Here is a 25,614-nt window from a genome sequence, read left to right on the forward strand (position 1 = left end):
GACGCTCTAACCAACTGAGCTAATGGGCCTCTTCTGCAGTATCTCTTTCTGACAACATTTTCCATTTCATTTTACAATTAATTTACGAAAATAGTAACATATTTGTTTTGCATATTTCACTAAAACAGATATAACATGAATCATGAGAGGGAATTGAACCCACGACTTTCATCATATAAATAGTGCGACGCTCTGATCAACTGAGCTAATGGTCCTTCGTTCTTATTTCTCTTTAGAGATAGCATTTTCAGCATAAACTTCGTCACTCACTTGCGAAAATATTTATTTTGTTTGAATTATTTCGCTAAAAAAGGTAGTTTGGCCCATGAGGATATTGAAATATGAAAATTATATTGTTAATATAAACTATTATTAATATAATATCTACTATTTAATGTAGTAATATAACAGTTTTTAATGTAACTATTTTATAAATAATTGATTCTTTAAATAAAGCAAATTTAAGAATTAATCATTTTAACATCATACTATAATAATTTTCTTACTAAATTATCCATTTGCTGTTTCAAACTAAATTAATATAGTGTAATAATTTTTAAAGTAAAATTTTCATATAATAACTATAATTTTTATTACTAAAACTAATATTGTAAAACTATGCCGAAAAATTATCGTTCAATGGAAAATGAAAACATGTTTTATTAACGTTGGCATTACAGTTTTTGCGTGATTATATATTTAATACAGCTATAATTACTTTTTCATCTTCTATAATTTATATTACATATGTGTAAATTGATGTCTGTCTAATATATCATATAATAGTCTATCTAATATATATTTCATATACTATTTATATACATTTATAAATAATATATGTATACATATACCTATTGTTCTCTTAGATCCAATTAATTTAGAGATAAAAATATACAGTTAAATTCTTTCTGAGCAAAAACCTGTGTTTTTAAATAACTTTATATTATATCTAATTTTAAATTTGTTGAATGTCCATGAACTTATATCTTTCTACATAACTCGAAGATATTACGCGTTAAAATTGTTTATGAGACGAAAATATCCAGAAATCATTATAATAATCACTCCCTATTCTTTTTTCTTCTGGCAAGCGTCAATGATCATCCTTCACCTTCTGAACACGATTAATCCCGTGTCGTCCTCATCCGAGAACTTGCCTTCGTTGTTTGCAAGAGTTCATGAACCCTATATCGATTTCACTATTCATAGAAACAACAGGGAACGGTCAATGGACTGCCATCCGTTTCGATTGATATATTACATAGACCGTGAGTTAACAACTGTTCTATAACTGACTTCCTTCTTTTACAACTTTTATATAAAGTGTAAATTGATCGAACGCGTCAACGAACACACGTTGCAAGGGCACCGCACTGTCAAATCAGTAATCCACAATATAGCGGAAAGTACGTCATATAATCCAATGTGTTTCTTCAGTTCAATTGTATAATAATTCAACTTTTCCCTCAAATTTAATTCATCAATATAATTTAAAGTTTAATTTTCCTCTAATCGATGTGAAATTTGTCTTAAAAAGTTATGAATAGAAGTAGCATATAGTTGAATCATTATTCAACTGTACACTACTTCTATTCATCGTTTTACAATTTAACGCATTTTGAAGAGATCTTGTTCTGTGAATTTACTCGAATATTTCTCGTTACTACAAGTTCTAGACTGTTCATCAGATTCATCTTTAGATTAGTTCAAATCTATTTCGAGCAGCTCGATTATGATTAGCAAAATCATATCGAAATATAATACGATGTGTTTGTAAACGTTGTGCAGCTTTCAATTGTTATTCGTATCAAGCCCATTAAAATCAAATCAACAGATTACAGTTATGATTTTTTTTTCTCTCAAGTTCGATTCCGGATCCTTCAAACTTCCGAGTCAACGACCAGTCTAGCACTAGTTCTTGATTAAAGCAGTTTATCGGCACTTTTTTCCTATTGAAATAAATCGCTTTAGTTTATACATTTTCTGTGACTGTAATCCTAAACTCTCAAACTAATCCGAATAGAACTTTTGACTCTGCATGTCATTATAAAAGTTACTGATAACACAAACATAAGTCAATAAAAATTATTGAAGTTCAAGATTATCTACTTACTTTTATTTTTTACATTATAATACTTTGTATAATATCGTGAAACAGCGTCAGTATTATTATACAAGAAATATACGTAATATTTCTTAATAAGCATTTAAAAATATTAAAAAGCATTAGAAAAAGAAGTTTAATAGTAATTTAACTTCGCACAAATGTTTCACTGAGCGTGTAAAGTGCGACCGTTCTCTGAAGACAAGATCACATTTATTAAATTTTTACTCAGTATCTTATGATCTTTAAACTCTCTAATCTAGCCTTTCTTTCGCTTTCCACTCCAATGAATGTAATTCTTTTTACACGACTTTGACTAAATTTAGAAATATGTATACTGATAAAATATTAGTAGCATCTTATCAATGACAAATATATTAATGTTTTTAATCATAGCTTGATAAGAAAGCCAAGAATGTGTACTGTTAACAACGATAATTGCTATCTACTGTTTCTTTTATAAAATCCCACTGCAGACGGGATAAAATTACTTAATTCCTACATTTTCGTAAAGCTGTGGTGTCCTTGATACTTTGACGCTCCAGTCTCAAAAGCTCGTAAGTAAACGCGTTACTTGCTTGGACAAGAAGAAACAAATACTTACTAGTTATTATTCATTCATCAAACAAGTATTATAATTATAATATTAATTTCTAATTAATACGTCAGTATTATATTATGTTACAAGTCCACGTACGTGATATTTCAATACTTCTTAATTGTTGTATTAGTATCTCTTTTCTTTAGCTTTCTACTATAAAGATAAAAAATACAATGCCTCTCTTCTGAAAATTTTTTTAAAGGAGTGATTGAATAATTCTCCTATTTCTCGCAATTTTTTTTCAAAAAGTGTAGATGTAAGGAATGTTGTATGTAATATTAATTTGTAAGTGACGCGCGCTGCTATCGTGATATTTATCATTCTACAGACGGATAAAGGCACGTCGACAGAAAAATCCCATTCTATTCGGAGGTTTGCTTGTATGAAAGACTTAATGTATGCTTTTGGATCGATAAATGTTACGACCGAAGGGAATCAATAAATTGGAGCACTGCCCCGAGCTTGGTTGTGCGATATAACTCTTTCTTTCCTATAGGAGAGTAAATATAGCATCAAAATGTTTAATCGAATTACAATGCATATATAAATGTACTATCTTATAATACATGCATGCGTTATTACAATTTATCAATTTGTAAACTGTTTCGGAAGAAATAATATATCAATTAACTTGCTCATAATAATCGGCAAACAAAATTAGAGGTCATTGAAACTTTAAAGGTTTTAAGGGTGGTATTAGTAGTCTGTTCTTAGAAGATCTCCTTAATAAGTAATGTCTTAAGATACTAATACTCTTTAATTGGTTCATGATTTCTTAAGATAGTACTTCAAATAATCTTAAATATAAGAATCGACTATGAAATGAATGCCAGTCTAAAGCACACATATTGTCTGTAAGGCTGGAATCAGACTACGCATTGAAGATTGAGATTGAAGATTGAAAGATTGAAAGATTGAAATTTGACCAATCAAAACAATAGGAGCTAAAATTTGTCCTCATTAGTCAAATTTCAATCTTCAATCTTCAATCTCAATCTTCGATGCATAATCTGATTCTGGTCTTATAGAAACCAACCTGAAAATTATGATTTTGATTGTACTTACGATGCAAATATACACATACTTAATCGCTGTTGTTTGTCCAATGAAGGCGAAAGTATTATTCTGTTATCTTTTGCACAAGACGAATATAACTTATTATGATAGACCTATGGCTCATTACATTGATTAGAGTCAGCATCCAAAAGATAGACTCTCCACACACACACACACACGCGCGCGCGCGCGCGCAGATGCACACGATACATGTCACTTAACGTTTCATGTTATGACACTTGTGTGAAATGTTATTACTTTGTGTTATTTTATCATAATAGTTCATGACATATCTTATTATATCAAATGTGAGTAATTTATCGTTGACCCTAAATATAAAATATTTGTTAAATGTCAGGAGCGGTCATCAGGCGGTAGCGTTTCGCGCAACGAGTATATTTTTTAAGAATATTAAGTATATTTTTTGCTAATGTATATTTTTTCATGAAGAAGATTTTCATGAGAGATTTTTGCTGTTTTTGTTTGTCGTCTCTCACATAAATTGTTGCTTGTTATCGATGTGGTCAAATCTTTTTCACTTTTTATATTTCTTATTACGCTATCTATTGTATTTTATGTTCTCATTTTATTTTGTCACTATATTTCATATATTTTAAATGTCTTCCGTGTTTTGTATTAAGGCCGTGTTCGGATATACTCTATCAGTACTGAAAATTTATATAAATAATAAAAAAGAGAACGGCGAATGTTGTAGAGCGCAGTAATTTTTTATCCCGTGATGATGCGACTACACAATAAAAAATTTTGTTTGCCATTTGATTTTATTCGTGTCAAATTATCTTTCGCAAAACGTACCTCAAGACAACTCAAGGATATCAAGATCAAGATTTTATTGTCCCAAATAAAGTGAGCGTCCTTAAAAAAATCTTACTTTTTTTATATCGGCAACTTGCACGTAGAAAAGAATCTCTTTTTCGAGTGTGTAAAATTTTCAAAACAAAGCTCACAGTGAAATATTTGTTAAGGGGATCCTAAAAGCTCGAACTCCGACAAAGTCACTAGAGATATAGCTGTTTTTCCAGTACATCGACATATCTTTATACTACTACACCAATATCTCACGCAATTTATGATACACGCAGTCGCACATTCGTGTCAATTTTTGTATAACAAATTCGTCGCGATAAAGCGTCTAAGTCTAATTCTAAGAACTCGACGTTATTTGTTCGTGCAAACTACGTGTTTGTGGATTACTATTTCGTAAGTATAGGTTGCAAAATTTTCGTACAAGCAAATGTTGTCACAACTTGACAACTTGAGACGCCTTGTTACAAGTAATGGTAAAAAATATATCAATTTCGAAATTTTTGGTCGTTCTTAGTATAAACTCCACTTCATAAACACTTATTAATGCTTATATTTTAATCCTGAAAAAGGATTTTCGAATCTGTGGAACAGAAAAAAATATTTGTCATACAAAAATTATATAATTTAGTCGGTAATACAGACGGCTTTAGCATCCTCTTAAGAGTATTTTTCAATTATATACTCGTATACATATATACATTAAATTGCTTTTATTGGAAAATATTTTATGCATAGATATAAAATGGAATATTATCTGTCTATGATTTTAACTTTAAGATAGTTCAGAATACAGCTCAAAAGTTTAAAATAACCGATAAATTATCAGAGTTTACAAAAAAAAAACACTTAAGTTTTTTTTCATGCTCTTGATAACGTGATAAAAATTAATGCTTGTCATTGACATTTGAGCCTTATTTAAAAATTATAAATTCTAATTTTACAAGTTATTATATAAAGCATATATTCAAGTTGGAATACAAAATTAAGGACTTTATAATAATAAATGGAATTTCAAAAATTATTTTTAAGAAATAACAAAAAATTCTTCTTGAAGTTTACACATCCTTATTGAACATCTAAATATTAGACAGCAAGATAGAATTTTTCATCACGCACGTACATGTAAAGGTGTGATATAAAAAATAATTGATAACATTTATTTTAATTTTAAATTAAGAAGCGCCATAACGGTCAGAACGTTAAGATGTTGAACTATTGTAAATTCATTTAAATGAATTAATTTCAGAAATGATAATTGCGTGCCGATATGGTTGTCGGACTTTCAACGCAATCAAATCTGAAAATATTAATAATCCCCCCAAATTCCCCAACTTAAAAACTGTAATAAAACTTATTGCGAAAAATAATGCCTCGGCCGGGAGTCGAACCCGGATCTCTTGCATTCCGTGCGAGCGTCCTAAGTCTTTAGACTACCGAGACTTTTTAAGTTGGGGAATTTGGGGGGATTATTAATAACATTTATTTTAAATTTGCATTTTGAGAATTTATTTATTATAATAATTATCATTATATAAAACATATTATTGACATTGATATCGTTAGAGCTTGATCGGAGATTAAAAAACAGGTTTTACAATGGCAGAATAAATTTTTTTTTTTTTTTTTCAATAATAAAAGTAGCGTTTTATTCTCCGAATCATGCTTTGTATCTTCGTTAATAATAATATGATTATAATAAAAACTTTATTATAAAGTATAATTAGCGTGAAGAGAAATCATGAAACATTCTTATGATACTCCCGCTGCATTACAAGAAGTGTAACTTAAAAATGTAATTAAATAAAAATGAATCTTAAATAAATAAAATCATTAGTACTATTTAAGTATTATCAAAGACACAAAAGCAATATGTCGATAAAAAGAACATATGATAGTTTAAACATAACAATAAATGTACAATAAAAACACTTAATAAAATGAAAATATATAGTAATTTGCTTGTGCATATTTATGTTTACTTTTCAAACTGGATTTTATTCAGCAATAAAGAATTATAAAGTTAAAATGTCATAAGTTGCTAATGTAAAACATGTTAAAAATTCTTTTCATAAAATTTCTTTATGTCACGAAGAATATGTTTCGCTTTGCCTATTTTTATGTAAAATGCAACTTGTATATTGACATTTCGGATTATTTGTTAAAAAATGGCCGAAAGACTGATATTATATCGCAAACTGCTCTTGCCAAATGTATAAATTATGCTAATTAATTAAACTATTATATATTCTTCTACATTTTTTTACATATTATTTTTGATGTTATCATTTTATTATTATTGAGAAAATTTATACACACTACATTATTATTTAAAGAATTATTAATATAACTCGAGTTATGTTTAAACTGTCATAAATTTAATCAATATTATATTATATTTTGATAATATAAAAGAAAATATCTTAATTAAATTTAATATTACTTCTTTGAACACAACAAACTAAATACTTAAACTTTATATATAATTCTAATTACATAGTCAAATTTTTCTAATTTAGTATTAATAAATTCATTTTTAAATCATCAATAATTCATTAATAATAAATATAGAATACACTTGGAATGTATTTTTTAAAGAACTTATAATCGATTTTAAAGATTAATCATCTTTAAAAACCTGTTCGTGATGTATATATAAACCATATAGACGTTCGACGTTGCTGTAGAATGTTTTACAAGTGAGAGGAAGTCTCCTTCGACCAGATAGGTACCAAATCATTATAACAGGCTTATGTATCACAGATGAAAGTGAGACCAACAAATGCTCCTGAATGCTACATTAGCTCAGTGACGCTTAGTAGTTTTTTATTATGATTCATTTTTGTTAGATTCAGCGAAAAACTAAAGGCAAGAACCAATCATATTAAAAAATCATTGATCGAGCACTTTCTGATATGCTTGTGTGCTGAACTCATTTAATGAGCTTCTGCAGCATCTGGCGCAGCATTTTACTCAATCTCACTTTCATCCGTGATACGAACTTTTATGCCTTCATGTCAAGGTCAACAGGCTTTTGAAGGTATCCTTAAAATTGTTTATTTCTTAGACCCAGTTCCATCCAATGTAATACTAATTTCAATATTGGTTTAATTTACTGTTTATTTTTTTCTAATTCTTAACATTAGAAAAAATAAAGAGTAAGTTAAACCAAAAGATTAAAGTTAATCTACGTTGATTGAAGTGAACATTAAAAAAACCATATTTCATATCTGATTATATTTATTTTTGGCAACACGATCATAGATTATAGGAAAAATTTTGTGTCTTGAATGTTGCCTAAAACATTGAGACTGTAGTCGAAATATAGTTGCATAATTTTCTTGTAAATTCACGAACAGTTGTAATCCGTTTTGTTTTCTAGCTAGGATTGAGTAAAAAAATTGGCAAATTTTCTCTCTCTCTTTTTCTCTCTTTCAGATGGATTACATTGTTCGTGAATATACTGGGAAATCGCTCGTGACTATCTCGACGGTCGCGATTTCAGACAACATTCGAGACACGAAAAAATACTCTGAAATACTGTCACGACTTCGGTTTCTCTTCACTCTTACACATGTTACGCTACCGGCTGTAATAATTCTACTTGGACTCTAGGTTGCTCTAGCTCTACGGCAATACACTGGCGGAAGTACAAACGGCCACCCACCCAGACACGACTTGCTTTAATAGCTGTTTCTACTGCACTCTGATAATGGTTGCGGTCGTCTTATAGTCAAATGTTGGTAACGTCTGATACACGCGCTCGCGCTGTGCCAGCTTGCTATTGTAACCGTGGTAGTAACGGAAAATTTGTATGTTGGTAGCGGTCAGAGAAGCGCTATAGCCGCGGTTAGTTAGTCGCGATCCGTATGTGAACGGCGACGGTTCGTAACTCGACATCGAAATTTATTCGCGTTAGTGCATTGTGGCGAATTTAAAAAAAGATTCTCACTAACAAGGGTGAGTAATCAAATAGAATTGTACACGATTTAAATTGATTTTTTTATTTGATTTTTTATTGATCAATGACAATTTGTTCAAATAGAATGTTGAAACCTATCTATTTTGAAAAAATTTACTTTTCTTTTTCTATTCCTATAAATGTAAAATTGTAAAATTATAGATGTAAAATTATATAAGACAAAAAGTTAATTTTATATTTTCCGATTAATTTTAGCAGATTTTGAATTTGGCACTCATATTTGCGTTTTTGCATTCTTATGATATTATTTTTTTTATAATAATCGGTGATCTCTCTCCATCTTTAATAAATCTGAAAATGTATAGATGGACTAGAAGTATATATAAATAAAATAAAATTTTTGCAACTAGAAACAGTTTCATATTTTTCAAAGATTAAGAGATTAAGATGTTTAATCTTTCAAAGATTAAGAAATTTTAAAAATCTTACAAAATATCTTATTTTAATAATTTTTTATTTTACTCTGAAAATGTAATATCAATTTAATAATACTTCTCGATATTCGTCTGATTATGCGGTTATAAAAAAAGAAAACCTTATATTTATATCATTTAATCACACATTTCATCGAATTACTTTAAATTTTTTTATAGTTTTTGGAACTTCATCAATATTCCGAATTTTCCACAATATAGTAATAAAAAGATTCTCTTCCTAATATAATACACAGAATTTTTATGTCTGGCATTCAGAAATTTAATTGTAATTCTAAAATTGAATATTATTTAAATGAGAAACAGAAAATTATTTAAAAAAGCAGCACAATCATTTTTTGAAAATAAATTTATACGAAAGACGTGTGACGAGAGAGAGAGAGAGAGAGAGAGAGAGAGAGAGAGAGAGAAAGGGTGAGAGGGAAGATTTTCTTCCTAACTAATCGTTCCTAAGCAGATGGTGACATTTAGAAATCAACGAACTAAATCAGTTAGCTAATAGAAAGATAATCTTCCGATTCATTACTGTCCCGACCAAATTGAAATATTCATTTAAAAATACTGCTCTGATGGACAATAATTGTTCAATACATATTCGACAATTGCATTTTCGAATATATCAATAATTTGAAAAATTCTTGAAAAGAAGTTCCAAGAATTTGACAGAATAGCACCGTTTTGTATAATAATAATTATATATAATAAAATGTATCATAACAAAACATAAAATTTATTGACATCATGAAAAGGATCAGAGATGGGAAAGTTACTTTGTAAAAGTAATTAATTATAGTTAAAATTTTTTTCTCTCAAAAAGTAATTAATTACCGTTACAAGTTATTGACTCTGAAAAGTAATTCGTTACAGTTCCTGAAAAAGTAACTTTTAGTTACTTTTAAGTTACTTTTAAGTTTTTTTTTTTCATCAGAATTTTCAGCAGAACGTCACGAGTAACATCAATACCACTAGGGGTGTGTTCAGAAACATTACCCGACTTCCTCCATATATGGTTTTACCTTTGTTGTTCCCAAACAAGAATGATACATAGAGTCATCTGAGTAATGCAGCTCAGGACAATTAACGAAAAAGATTAGTTTATGTTTATATGTTATACAATTTTATTTAAAAAAAAAAAGAAATATGGATATGATTATGAAATACACGTATACTATACATTATTTTTTACAAAAAAATTCTTCATTTTATATTCGGATAAAAGTTGCAATTCCAGCAATAATCCAAAATATCAATAAAAATTCTTATTAATTTTTAACAGTATTTGATATTCGATTGTATCATCGTGTAAATTCTTTCTTTGCATAGTGTTACTACGGAATCACCAACGCTGAACATTCGTTCGACAGGCACTACTTGGGAGTGCCGTGTTATATTTAATGAAGAATGTTTTTATTTGGTCATAATTATTTAACATTGGAACTATTGGATTTAAAAAAATGGTACAATTCTTTTTGTACAGATTCGATGGTTAAAATGAAAAAATCATCTTGATCGCTGAATTCTTCACTAACTGGAGAACTTTCAGTAGATTTAATACCGAATAATTCTTCTAAATAAGTTTTAGCTTGTTTCTTTTTTTTTCCGTCTACCCAGTTTAATTTGAATTCCAGATGCAAACAATAATTGCGATAATTAAGTTCTTATCCTTGAATAATGTCGAGAATCTAAAATTGATTTAAATTAATGGGAGCAGAGCACTTGCACACAATTCAATTGCACACATCACTCACATCAGCCGGTTCCTAATAATTTTTCACTGCTTTATCAATGAGATTATATTATTTTACATCAGACAATTAGTAATGTGAACAATTGATATATAACCATAAATTAACTAATTTTATGTTTTTAAAAATTTCATAATTTAAATGATCTTTTAATTATGGATGATGTAGAAAATATAGATACAGGAAGTTTGTTTATTCTTCTACCACATTATATAGATGTCTGAGACATACATTGAATCATGGTATGAGGTATTTTATTCCCAAGAATGCACAGTCGTCTTCAACATGCTATTTGACCAATTAAAGCATTGTCCTAAATTTTAGGATAAGCATTTGATTGGTTATTCTGATTTAGGACAAGCATTTGATTGGTTGTTCTGATTTAGTCTGCCGATCATTATGCGCAATGAAATACCTTATATTCTTATAACATGCATTGAATTGTATCGCGGTGAAAGATTCTGACAAGGGGAGGCTTCGAAATGACCCTCACCGATTTGAATGAAACTTGGCAGGATTGTAGAGTGTGTTTCCCCCTAAATAAAAATCACCCCCCATTTGGGCGTAGACGGTCTACTGTTTCCGAAATATTTTATTAAATAAATATTAAATAAATAATATTAATGTTGACAACGACATTTCTTTTAATTTAATTAAATAGAGTTTATTAGAACGTTCATAATCAAGTATTTGTAGCGTAGTAATGAAAACTCTCGAATGTTTTGTTGACAATCCGCTCTGTTTACATTTTTTGTAGTCATTTTTTAAATGTTTCTAATAACACTTTGTATCAAATACATAATTATAACATTTCATATCGAGCAGACGGTAATATTTCGTATCAAGCGATAGTATACAAAGTTTATTATGAATATTGCATTAAAATAATAAAAAAAATTGTTATCATATCCACTGCGCTACAAATACTCGAGTATGAATGTTCTAATAAACTCTAAAGGAAATGTCGTTATTAACTTGAAATATCTTGGAAACGGTAGACCGTCTACGTTCAAATGAGGGGTGATTTTTATTCAGGGGAACACACTTTTCAATCCTGTCAAGTTTCATTGAAATCGGTGAGGGTCACTCCAGAGTCTTCCCTTGTGAGAAAGTGCGATGTACAAGAAAAAATATAGAATGAGATATTTTCTATAAAAATATCTATCAAACTATAAATAGTAAAATTATTATTTAAAAATAACAAAACACATATCAATGAAATTAATAAGGTACTTTTTATTTAAACCTTCTTGAATAACCTTCTATAATAAGCGCCTGACAATGGGTAAATCCGTTTTTGTTGAATTTTACCATTTTTTCTTGTAAAGTTTTCAGAACTGTAATAAAAATCCCATATACATCCCTGATTCTCCTTGTATTATATCCAAAGCTCGCGCCAAAGGTTCCATAATCAAAGTAAAAAAGTGAGATACATTTCACTAAATTTACATATTACTATCTAGATGTACCTGACAATATTTTTCCATGAATTTAATTTCATTTTCTGTTAATCTTTGCAAATTGCAATAATGCAGACACTGATTAATTTTTCCCGAATCATTTTTCAAAAGTTTTACTACTTGCAGTACTGAATCAAAAGTAGAGTTCCATCTGTATTAAAAAAATGATTAAGAAATAAGATAAAAATTTAGATAACCATTTTTATTATTTCGAAACAAAATTATATTTATAGTAGTAATAAATATAAAAACGCGAAGAGAAGTAGAAATGAATATTTCACCGATAGTGAAATATTAACTTTTAGACTGCCGGCGTTTTTTCATTAAAATAATGATTCTTTTTCCTCAAAAATTTTTCTATAAAAGTAACATCCCTAGTAGCACAATTCATCGGCGCAACATTGGCCCAACATATCCCCAATGTATGCCAACGTTTAACCAATGTTTCGCCAATGAATTGTACTGCTCGGGATACATATGACGCAAAATTTCGAAATTTTTGCAAAGCCACAAAAGTGGCTTTCCCGGCAAGGAACGTACGATCAAATATGAAAAATGTTTATTTTCTCAAAAATAGTGTATTTGAAGGTTTTTGATATCGCTGATTTCAATTCTGAGCATAGATTTAGGAAATCTCGAACCCTAAAATGTAATATTAACAATATAAATGAATATAAACTAGGGCTTGCTATTATATGTTTAAACGAAAATACGTTTACACGTATAATTAGTATATCCGTTTATTAGAATCGTTTTTCCGAATATTTTCATTTTTTTTATATAAACGTTTATTCCTTTATTAAGGAGTGTGACGAATTGAGAAAATGCAAAAAATTCAATTTTTAATTTTATTAAAAAACGTTAAAATATTCGAAAAGATGTTTTTCATAGATGGATATATTAAATATACATGTAAATGTATTTTCGTTTAAATGTATAATAAAACACGTATATTCGGAAAAATGTTTCTTTTATATAAACGCATATGTTAATTAAACGTGTAAACGTTTATCTTCAAGTAAACGTTTTTTTGAAAGCGAATATAAACGGATAAACGTTTTACGTTTACACGTATCTTCGAAAAACGGAATAAAATTAGAGCCCTAATATAAACGTATAGACTCATGCAAAGAACTTTCCTTTATTCAGCATTACCCAGAACTAACGACATAGACGTAAAAAGTTTATAGTTCCTTTTTGACTTTTCCTTTTTGTTTGGTTCTTAAACTTATTTTTTGTATTTTTTTACTTTTTTCTTGTTTTATAATTCTAATATTTTTTATATTTTTTACTTATTTTGTATTTTTCAATACTTATATATTTTTATATATTTTGGGCAACATACACATATATATGTTTAATATAATTGGTATTTAAAATGCCACTAAAAATGGTATTTTAACCTACATTCAAAAGCCATAAAAGTGGCTTTCCCGGCAGTCTAGAGGTTAATATGAAATGAATCACCAATGCGATTAATATGAAATGAATCACTAATGTGATTAATATCTGATGATAGTAAATATAAAACTTATTCAATCTAAAGCCGATTTTCATAATCGGTTTTTATTTCAAAATTGTCTTAAATAATCAAAGTGAAACTGAATATTTTTACATATTTATGAGAAAAAAAAACAGAAAATCCATAATATATTAATTAATAACAAAAATACAATAAATAAATAAACATAACGAATAAGCTTATACATTAATACGAAATGTTATATCGTAAATACATTCACTTATATAAGTTGTTATTTCTTGCTATGTAAAAATGAATAGAGTTTGTATTGTTGATAAATCGTTATCATTACAAACAAATACAAATAATTTTTCTACGAGAAAAACGCGATTTGTATTTATTGCAAAAGTTACAGCATTACGTGCTAAAATGATTGGAAAATAAGAAATCTGCTAATTATTTTTAATATTTTAACTTCTATATATAGATTTTTTTCATGAATATAAATCGCAAATGCTTGCATGGAAATCAAGGAAATACGTATTAAAAAATAGGCACATATATACAAAATGCTTAACTTGATATGCAAAAGATGTTTTTACCGACAAATGATCGAAAAACACGTTTGTTAAATACATCTGTGTTAATTCCAAAAGATTGGCATTTTGACGTTGCTTAAACGTGTCGTACCATCATATGGCCTTGGCGTTTTAAAACGTTCGCAACCGTGCGATTAATCCATTTTTCGACATTTCCGCAGTCAATTCGAAAAAACGTGATCTCGATTCATGACAAATTTGATTATCTAAAGTTGACCTTGACTGAAGTATACACCTTGATAAGCATATGTAAACAAAGCAACTTACATCCTCAAAATGAAAACTCCAATTTATTAGTTGTCAGCGAATGAAAAAAATGTTAAAAGGTAAAACTAAGATATAAAGTACTATTACGTATAAGTGATACTATAAGTACAAAACTTTCGTAATGTGTGTGGCACAAATTATTATATTATGCAAATATTTGTATTGTAAAAATAATATTTATGTATTGCGTAAATTTACCGGAATCAACGATAGAATATAAACGCATATACTTTTTTAATTAATACATAAAAAATATATTCGTGTACATACATATGTACAAAGATAAACGTATTTTATTGTTTTTCTTTTCACATATGTTGTAAATATTATGTACTCTTCGACGGATGAGAAATATTAATAATTGAAAAAAACTGCAGAAAAAGGATCGAACACAGAATAAATTGAATTAAAATTAATTTATGCTTACAACTATTGATGCGACTGAAGAAGAATGATCTCATTCATATCGTGCGCTGTCAACTATCACGCACAACGTGTTACGTAATCAGTACTTGTTACCTACACAGTAACTGGCGCAGTAACCTAATTCCTTCCAATTCTAATCAGAAGATCAAATACATATATCTTATTTTATAATATAAAGTCTGCAGTAAGAAAGTATTAATCATCTTCTTTGTATCTAACAAAATAATACTTTATGATTAGTATTCTTAGTAAATTAAATTATTTCTGATTAGTCTTAATATTTTCACAGTAAAAAGTATAAGTTAGATGTAATATTTTCGCGACGTTTCCACAAAAATGTTCAAGAATTATCCCGACATCAGAGCATTATCCAACAAAATATTTTCTGCTTGTAAGAAATTAAGTAATTGGTAACAAAACAAATACATAATTTACACATGCAATTTTCACGTTATCTCTGATTGACAGTGTCATATTTACATATTTTGTATAAATTACTGTCAGGACTGGGTATATACCATATTTGAAGCACATTATTTGCACAAGTATATAACGTATATCGTATTTCAATAAAACATATTACGTATTTAAAATCGAAAGATCGAAAGTTTTTTGTATTTTGTAATTTAAATAATAAGATTGATTGTCAATCTTTCTCTCTCTTCTCTCTCTTAGTATTACAAGAATACAAGATACAAGAATACAAAATACAAGATACACAATATATTTTCATGTGCTCCGCAGAAATACAAAATAAAAAATATAACTGTTTTATAAAAGCTTTTCAAATAAAAGTATTTCAAATGTATGCCCCCCCCCCCCCAGTCCTGGTTACTGTACATGGCCATTCTTTCAAAATAATGGACATAAATAGTAGTACAATCTTAAGAGAAATAACACGCAAATAAAAACCAATACAAAATAATTATAAGCTGAAGTTTTATTCATGAGAACATAAATGATTCACAATACACTCGTTATTGTATTTGAGATGTCTCATCGTAGACAGCAACAAGCATTATATAACACAATGTACGTAGATGCATATTTTGATGAATTGTTGATATCGTTTTGCTCAAATGCTAATTGCAGTTGCATACTTTGAGCAAGATTAAACTTAAAATCAAAATCTTTTTGTCAAACTCATTACAAAAATATGTGCAAAAAATTGAATAAATTTATAAATTATTTAAAAAAATTATTTTTGTATACAAAACAAAGTATATATTTAATAAGTTAAATTATATTATATCATATTAATAAGACTGAAAAAATGATTATTATATTACTATATTATTAATTCTTCCTAAGGAATAAAGATAAAATAAAATATTCTTTATGTACCTAAATAAAAATCTGAACACGTATATAAATAAAAAGACGCATAATATGGCAATTTATTTTTAATATTTTTGTAATAAAGTCTTTTTAATGCTACTCTAAAAAATACAAATTTTTTGTGCTGAAAAAAATTTGTCAGAATAAATGAATAAACTAGTTATTTTATGTCTCTTCAATCAAACAAGATTTTATTTTTGCAGGCTAGAATAGCGAGCAACCATGGTAAAAGCATATAACGGCGCATTAGTCCTCGCGGACATTTTGCTACTTATTTTGAAGATTCTATATTACATTTGCGAAAGCGTGTATAAATTTTTCGTTCCAGCAGAAGAAAAAAGCGTGGCTGGTGAAATTGTTCTGGTATGTATGGCTGCGTTCGAAAATATCGCCCAAGTGCCCTCGTGTGTCATCTTTTCTTTATTTAACATTGGGTGAATACAACAAGGATAAAACAATACACGAGGGCACTCGGGTGATGTTTCCATACGCAGCCATCTAATTTGAATCTTTGATTACGTACATAAATCGTACATAAACATAATTATAATAATGTGTTTTTTATTAATGAATAAATTAATCATATTAATCATTTTTATATACAATATTGTGTAGAATTTATTTTTTATGAATCTATTTTTAAATATGATAATAAAAATGACGGTTATCTATTCATTAGAAGAAAGAAAAAATATATCTTGAAAATTATATATTGGACAATTATTTTTTGTATATTTATTAGAAACTGCAGTGATTTTATCAATATTTCGTTCAATTCAGAAACTCAGGCCCGACAAGTTGTATGTGGATTTGTGGCGCAATCTATACCTTAAAATTTAGTTTTGTGTGGAAATACACACCCAAGAAATCCAAGAATTGAATTTAAAATCAACTTTTAATTTTTTTAAACTCATGGAGAAAGTGCTGTGTACGGCTGCGAAATTGTCAATATGGAAGTGTGAGAGACCTTGTTCCTGAGTTTACGAAATTAATTCGAAATTTATTAAACTATTCAATCGTCAATATTATTAAACTAATAATCTCGTCCTCGACGCGCACAGTGGAGCATTCCTTCTCTGCGCCGAGAAGGTGAAAAACATAGCTACGAGCATGCATACATAAATGTGTCTGAACAACTTGGTCGTATTGTATATCCAAACAAAGGACATTAACGATAACCCGGATAAATTGGTGAATGAGTTTATAAGCAGTTTATAATGGTTTATGAGCAATGAAAAGTCTCCATGTTTACAATTGTTCAGATTACAAATAATTAAACTAGTAAAAAATTTCAAATTTCATAATTTCACCGGCTACCTCCTCCTCTCTCCCAATTGACAATTTCCACACCTTCGGACGAGACAAGTCGCCGGGCCTGCAGAAACTAATTAGAACAACTGTAATTAGAACACTGTAATGTAAAATTTTTATGAAAGAGCAAAGGTATATAAATTATTATTAAATGTGCAAAATCATTAAACATTAATTATTAATTATTATAAATAATTATTTATTAAAGCATTTATTTCTAGAGGTTGTATTTCTTACATATATGGTTTTGAAAGAGAGAGAGATGTAACATAATTATTTATAATATTTTTTATATAATTTTAAATTATAAATTTTTTATAAGATGAATAAAAATTAGAATATGTTTATTTTCAATCTGTATATAATACATGTATGTGATTACTAAATTTATTATAAAAGATTGATCTATAATATAATTTTTATGTATACTTAATTTTTGGGGAGAGAATTTTCAGAAAATTAGAAATATGAGATACAATTAATATATATTTATTTGTACATTATAAATTGACATAAATTAAATTTAATATTTATATCTAGAAGAAGATTCTTTATGAAGTAATTTGCGAAAGAGAGATGCTAAAACTACGATAATTTTATATTATAAGTTACTATGTTTTTACAGATAACAGGTACTGGTCATGGTATTGGAAAAGAGTTGGCTCTTCGTTATGCATCATTAGGCGCAACAGTGGTTTGCTGGGATGTAAACCAAGAATCAAACGAAGAGACAGTAAATGAGATAAAGAAAACTGGAACAGCTGCAGCATACGCATATCAGTACGTTTATATCGTTTACTCTTTTACAAAATGCAATAAAACTGAGAGAAACATAATAGTGAAACATCCGATCGAAAAGCTTTCGAGGAAAATTCAGGAATGTTCGCATCTTGTTTCGCAGATGCGACGTGTCGAACAGAGATCATGTCTTCAGTGTAGCCGAAAGAGTCAAGCAGGAAGTTGGCAACGTCACTATTTTAGTTAACAATGCTGGTATAATGCCTTGCCACGCATTTCTCGATCATACCAGTGACGAAATTAGACGAATCTTCGACATTAACGTGCTGGCTCATTTCTGGGTAAGTTAAAGGACTGACTGATAAATTAATTAAATACAATATGTATATATACATGTAAAAATAAAAAAATTTTTATATACCAGGTAACAGTCCCAATTACTGGTCTAGTTCTAATTATGAGTCGCAACATTACCTCTTCTTTAATCATTTCTTAAAATTTTTAAGCTGGGTTGTTCCATCTTTTAATAAACTTCAGCTCACTCTTTTACTCTCTTTTTACTCATACTCTTAGTCTTTTACTCTTTTATTTATATATCTGTTAAATAAATTATCACATGGATTTATCTAAAGATAGTATAACTAGCTCTTAGTAGGTTGTATTTAGTATACTAGTACATTAAAACTGTCAGCTTATCTTAATAAACATAAAGTAATTTGATGCTACCATTTCTAAACACAGTGCAACATATCATTTTTCAAAATTATTACAAGTTATTATTCACTATTGACATAATACATTTCTTGTATTTGGATTCTATTGTTTTTGCTATTTTTAGATGCTGCAAGCATTTCTACCAAATATGATCGAAAAAAATCACGGCCACGTAGTTGCGCTTTCGTCACTGGCTGGGATTGGTGGTATTCCAAATTTAGTTCCCTACTGTGCTTCAAAATTTGCAGTTAGAGGTAAGTTATCTTATATTTAATTCGATTTCAACGTTGCTCTTTACACAAAGAGATGTTAAATTCTTAATGTTATTGGCACAAATATTGTAGGGCTTATGGAATCAATCAGCGAAGAACTACGGACATCCAGCAAAGGAAAATCTTTAATCAAATTCACTACTATTTATCCGTATATGGTAGACACTGGACTTTGCAAAAAACCAAAAATAAAGTAAGTGCACAGTGAAATTATATAAACAATGTTTACGCAATAATGTTACATAAACATAATTGGAACTTATACATAACATTTAATTAATATGAAGTATATGCTATTACTATGTAAAAATACTAATTAAAATTTGTAATTAAATTGTCTACTTTCAAAAAAGTTGATGGATATGTTTAAGGCTGGTACTTATAGTCAATTCTTATCTTTAAATTTTAAAGTATAGAAGATGTTAATCATAGAGCCATAGCATCTTAAAACATTACTTAACAAGTCTTGAAACAAGAACTATAAATATCGACCTATTAAGTTGCAAATGTATATAGATATACATATACAGGGTGTTTCCAAATTAAATGGCAAAACTTCGGGAGCGTGTAGAGGAGTAAAAAACTAAGAAAAAAAGTCCTATAGACATATGCTCCTTTTTGCTTTGTTTCGCAGGAAATCACGAAAAAAGAAAAAAATATATTTAATTTATTATTTTAATTATTTTATTTATAAACTTTTTAATGAAGATTTTGTTCGAAATGTGCACCTCTTGCAGCAATACAAGCATTGCATCTGTCAAACACGGCTCTTGTAGCAGCCACGCCTTTAAAGCATTACCGTTGCAGAAACCGTATACAAAAACCATATCAGCATATTCACTATTAGAATACGTACGCGGCATATTGCAAAAGACAAAATTCATCTACTGTTAAAGGCTTTCAAAGAGCGACTGACAAATTCATAACAGAAAGTGGAAAATGTAATCAAATATGTCGGTGCTAGATATGGCAAGAAATGTAAACATTTTTTTTCGATTTCTCTGAAACGGAGCAAAAACGAGCATATGTCTATAGGACTTTTTTTCTTAGTTTTTTACTCCTCTACACGCTCCCGAAGTTTTGCGATTTAATTTGGAAACACCCTGTATATACAATTACATATTGCTAATTAGTTACGCTTTTTTTACATGCAGATTAGATTTTTGGATGCGAGGTGAGCTACAAAAGATACATCCCACTAAGAAATGACAATGGAATCGATGTCGAATCGACGTCGATTTGATGATTTCGACGTCGAATCGATATCGATTCGATGCCAATTCCATTGTCATTTTTCACTGGGACGGCAAAATAAAATTTTATTTGTGTGTGACAGTTTACTCTTCAGATCTTACATTAAACACTTTTTAGCCGTTCCAATAAGATTATAAAATATTATGAAATATTGAATTCTTTACGTCACTTGGCAATAAATGTTCTAATTTGAACAGGTTCCCGTCTACCATGCCGTTGGTTTCACCGGGGCAAGCAGTCTCACAAATAATTCACGCGCAAAGGAACAACTATCGCGAAAGAACTGTGCCTCCATTCTGGTTGTCATGCAACTTATTAATAAGGTAAATAAATCGCGAAATTATTCACAATAGATAGTATAATGTATAAAGATACTATCTCCGAAGAAAATATACAAAAAAAGTATTTTAATATTTTAATTTAATTAATATTAATGAGAAAAAAAATTAATGTGACAATATTAATAAAAATGAAAATCTTAGATACCTAAGTAGAAACGAAAAAAAGTAACATTTTATAAAATTTTAGACTTTTGCCCGACGATGCGTTACGCTGCTTAGTGGACTTTTGCGATAGCGGTGTCGAGGCGGACAGCTAACAATTGCAAAGAAACATCTCTGATTGATTAAAAACAAATATGTGAATAAAATTTTTTTATATAATTATCCAGTATGCTATTGTATTATTTATAAGATGTCGTACAAAATCAGGGTTGTCGACTTATTTTAAAATAAGACATCTTTCTCTTTTTAAAATTTAAGCGACTTTCTCTACTCTACTCGGTTATTCTAAGATAAGAAATAATTATCTATTAATTAATTTAATCAATCGTTGTCAAGAATTAATACATATAAACGCGCAAATGCAGATGTTTTATACTGATAGTGATAGGTATAATATAATAAATAAATTTTTTGTACAATGTTAAAAGAAGTCGTTATGAACATTATATTACTTTCTAATGAAGTCAGCACAATATATAAGTCAGTTGCGCGGACAATAAAGTTTTGTTCTGTTCAATTAATTAACAAAATTGGTATAATGTATTTATAATTATGAATTGAGCTGTTGTTATATTAACAGATATTGATAGTCTATATATTATTAATATTTGTATTTATTATAGGATAAAGCATAAGGTGTGTATAATGGTCGTTTAATAATATAACTATTGTCTTTATACATATGCAATTATATATATGTAAATTATGTTACAAATAGCATATACACAAATAACATAATACAATTTGATAATATAAGTTTTGGAGAAGATTTTTGTGTTTTGCACTTTAATTTAATGCACATAAAGAAAAGTGAAAAAGAGGATAAAGAATTATGAATATTATATGTATAGCATAAAGAAATTTATGCAACGAAAGTTGGAATTTTAGTATGACAAGTATCAATAATAATATATACTACGCCAAAAAATTAAGAGATCATTTACTCTGCCTTCTAAAAATAGGCAATTTTAAAAAGAATGCAACTTTGTTAAAAATGATCATAATAAAATGACTCAAAATGCTTGAAATCTTTACTTTTTAGATTGTTTGTTTAAATAAGATCTAATTTTAAAAATAAGATTTTTTACAAAGTTTGCACCGATACAAATTTTAAAATTTTTACAAACTTTGCAAAGTTCTATGGCGTGAATTAAAAATTTTATATGAAAGTAACTTGTGAAAAAGAAGTGCCGTATTACGGTATTAATGCGTATGCTGAATGAGCTATAACTTATAAATTTTAGAAAGAATTTTTTTATAGTTAAATATTAAAATAATGTTATTCATAAATGATTTAAAATCAGACAAGATCGATGATTCCTAGCGAAGCGAGATTTATAGTAAAGAAAGGTTTGCTTTCTGTTCTCATTATGAAAAATGTACATATTTTATTAATTTGTGTTTTTTGTTGTATGCTTTTTGTTATTTTTGTACTTTAAATAAATAAATGATATTTTAAAGATCTCGAGAAAATTAATTTTTAAATTAATCTACTATAACTTTAAAAAATTGTTAATTTTAAATTAATTTTTAAATTAATCTACTATAACGTTAAAAAATTGTTACCTATTTCACATCTTAACTTAACTTTACGGAAAGTGTGCGACAGTCGTGCTTAAGTTTTTCTGTGCGTCATATGGCCCTAAACAAATCAGCTAATCATAATAAAGTAATAAGACCATAAAGATAATAACATGAGCAGTAACAAATTCAAAACGTTGGTTTGTTTACTGCTAACATTTTACTATTTTCGTCTATTACTATATTTACGTTTTTTTATGTGCCATAACCTTTAGTCCGGATCCTCATGCAGACACTGACGCTTTGACATCGAGCTGATTGATGAAAAATGAATTATAGAATTTTTAATTTATCACCCATTTTTCATCAATCACGCTCTGTGTCAAAGCATCGGTGTCTGCAAAGCATCGATGAGGATCTGGACTTATCATAATCTAGTAATAACATAAACATCTTTACATCTGAGCATTGTGATTCATTCAAGCCTTGTTTCCATGAGATATCAATAATTAAAGACAGCCAGCCTTGAATAAATTTTCTTGATCAGTTGGATTCGGGAGGGGGGTCCAAGGATAATTGAAGAACGATGATATTATCGACAATTGATATAAATTGTGATTATATTTGGATAACACGTATGGTCAGGGCCAAAAAGGTTGCAACACTTTTTTTTCGATGGCTTTCGGAATACAATTTGCTCACCGAGCAATTGATTCTTATTCATGAATCGACAAATAAGAACCGATTGCTCGGTGAGTAGGGCTACATTCGGAAACATCGTCTGAGTGCCTTCGTGTATCATTTTATCCTTATTATTCAGCCAATGTTAAACAAGGATAAGATGATACACGAGAGCATCCGGGTGATGTTTCCGAACGCAGCCTAGGCTGCATTTCAAAACCCATCGAAACAAAAGTGTTGCAACCTTTTTGGCCCTGACTGTACATTACTAAATTCATTTTTATTATACATATAAATGCTGTATAAAAGAGTATGCATACTCGTAATGCTATAGTGCCCAGTAATATATAATGCCCAGATAACAAAATACTTCCACGGTATTGGTACGGTGAGCGTACCTATCACGTACAGGGTGCTTCCGATACCTACACATCAGTAAGTTGGGTTGCCTTTCGGCACGGGCATGCTCATCCGCAGGGATCTGTTTATCGGCATGGTAATGCAGAAAAAGATTAAATCGCAAAAAACAAGAAAAATTGAATTTTACATTCTGATATAGTGTAAAATTCAATAATATATAATATAAAGTATGTATTTAATAATACAAATAATATCTGACTTAAGAAGATTGTAAGGGCATAAAACACATATATCAATATTTATACTTTATACAAACTATATGCATATGAAAGTTGTGTTTATAATATTCTGTTTTTATTGAGCAACACATTTTTATAGATTATTTATTGTATTTGTTATTATTTTTATTATTGTTAAGCAAAAATTTGAAAAATGATAACAAAAAAATCTAAATTTTTTTTGTATAAGTACTTTAAGTATTAAAAATAATTTATGCAAAGTTTCATTGAGATTCCAATTGGTTTATAACAAATAAATATTTTGTTTATTTACTGAACAATTGGGTCTTCCACGATTTTTTAATTTTCACTTTAAATGAAAGTTGAAATGCTAAAAACAATTATTACAATCACAATATGCATTAAAAACAATTAAATGTGTTATTTTTATTGTATTAAAAATTACAAGCATGTCAAACGCGGTTATTTTTGCGCGCCATGATGGCGTCGATGATGTGACGTCATAATTCGGTACAGATTTGACAGCTGCCTTACAAACATTTCAAAATGAGTGAAAACATGCAAAAGATAGCGAAAAAACGTTGTTATAAGTGGTGCTTTGTTCCTTTATGTAAAAATACGACTGTTTCCACGCCTTCAAAGGTATTTAAATCGGCGCCAAAAGGAAATATGAGGAAAAAATGGTTTGAGATTGCAAGACGCAACGATGCTTTGTCTATATCATTGAACACCAGCATGTTTTGCTGTGAAGATCATTTTAACGTAAGAGTTTAAATATTATTTTTAAAATTAGTTAACAAAACATAATTCACAATTCGTTTTACCGTTGCAAGAGGATATAGAGAACTATATGAGTACGGCTTGATCCAAATGCATCTGTACGATTAAGAAAAGGAGTATTGCCTACAATATTTGATTGTCAATCCGACAGACAACGTTGTCATTTAAAACGTGAACGTCCAGGAATTCTAAAGCGTTAGAAAATAGAAAGTTTGAATGAAATTCTACAGACTAAATCGGTTGATAAGGCTTGTAGACATATAATAGATGAACCTGTTACTGAAGAGCCAGACGTCAATATTGGTAATTATAGATTGATGATTATATTTTACATATAGTTGAATTACATAATATAATATTGAACAATATTTATAATAAACTTGTAGATAATCCTTCATCAATTGAAGATAATAGCATCGAAAGTGATTTGAATAATGTATCTCCAAAATTCAAGGACGTTGGCGTTCAAGTAAAATTACAAGTTCGAAAAATAATGCGTAGCAAATACGTACAAAATGTAGCCGTTGCAAGCAAGATGCTTGTTGTGCAACAGAACAGAAATACATTATTCAACAGAAGCAAAAAGTGGTACAATCTTCATCGACAACCAGTACCACTATAACAAGTAATCTTGATGATCACTTAACGACTGCGACGATGATGAATATCTACCATCCGAAGAAACAAGCGAAGAGATAGTGAAACAAAATATGTATGAACAGAACAAATTTGCGAGAAATTTGAAAATGACACTTATTACAAATAAACCAAAAATGTATTTGGGTATTCCGAATGATGCTTTCTTTTTAATAAAATTATTAAGTCAAGAAACAGGAATTACAACAGAAGAAATTTGCTCAACACTTCATAAAATTAAATTAAATGATACTTTTGCAAGACTTGGCGATGAATTTGGAGTTAGTGCTAGTAATGCAAGTGCTG

General features: G+C 28.8%; 1 protein-coding gene and 1 pseudogene across 2 annotated transcripts; both read left to right on the forward strand.

Moving 5' to 3' along the window:
- Positions 1-8,376: 8,376 nt before the first annotated feature.
- Positions 8,377-21,329, forward strand: LOC108722062 (short-chain dehydrogenase/reductase family 16C member 6). Of its 2 annotated transcripts, XM_018446970.1 has the most exons (8): positions 8,377-8,546; positions 16,503-16,662; positions 18,236-18,390; positions 18,512-18,689; positions 19,187-19,316; positions 19,407-19,527; positions 20,786-20,911; positions 21,117-21,328. In XM_018446970.1, the coding sequence occupies exons 2-8, from the start codon at positions 16,522-16,524 to the stop codon at positions 21,184-21,186; spliced, it is 921 nt and encodes a 306-aa protein (XP_018302472.1). In that variant the 5' UTR covers positions 8,377-8,546; positions 16,503-16,521; the 3' UTR covers positions 21,187-21,328. The 2 variants fall into 2 exon arrangements, with proteins under 2 accessions (XP_018302472.1, XP_018302473.1); XM_018446971.1 differs by lacking the exon at positions 8,377-8,546 and having other exon boundaries at positions 21,117-21,329.
- Positions 21,330-24,369: 3,040 nt separating this feature from the next.
- Positions 24,370-25,494, forward strand: LOC108722066 (uncharacterized; annotated as a pseudogene).
- Positions 25,495-25,614: the final 120 nt, after the last annotated feature.

Source organism: Mycetomoellerius zeteki, unplaced genomic scaffold (genome assembly GCF_001594055.1).
Source record: "Mycetomoellerius zeteki isolate Tzet28-1 unplaced genomic scaffold, Tzet1.0 scaffold192, whole genome shotgun sequence".
In the NCBI taxonomy this organism is placed as follows: domain Eukaryota; kingdom Metazoa; phylum Arthropoda; class Insecta; order Hymenoptera; family Formicidae; genus Mycetomoellerius; species Mycetomoellerius zeteki.

Coding starts and splice junctions, on each gene's coding strand:
- LOC108722062 (XM_018446970.1), top strand. CDS start 16,522: ATGGTAAAAGCATATAACGGCGCATTAGTCCTCGCGGACATTTTGCTA. Junction 18,391..18,511: donor GCTGCAGCATACGCATATCA/GTACGTTTATAT, acceptor CTTGTTTCGCAG/ATGCGACGTGTCGAACAGAG. Junction 19,317..19,406: donor TTCAAAATTTGCAGTTAGAG/GTAAGTTATCTT, acceptor CAAATATTGTAG/GGCTTATGGAATCAATCAGC.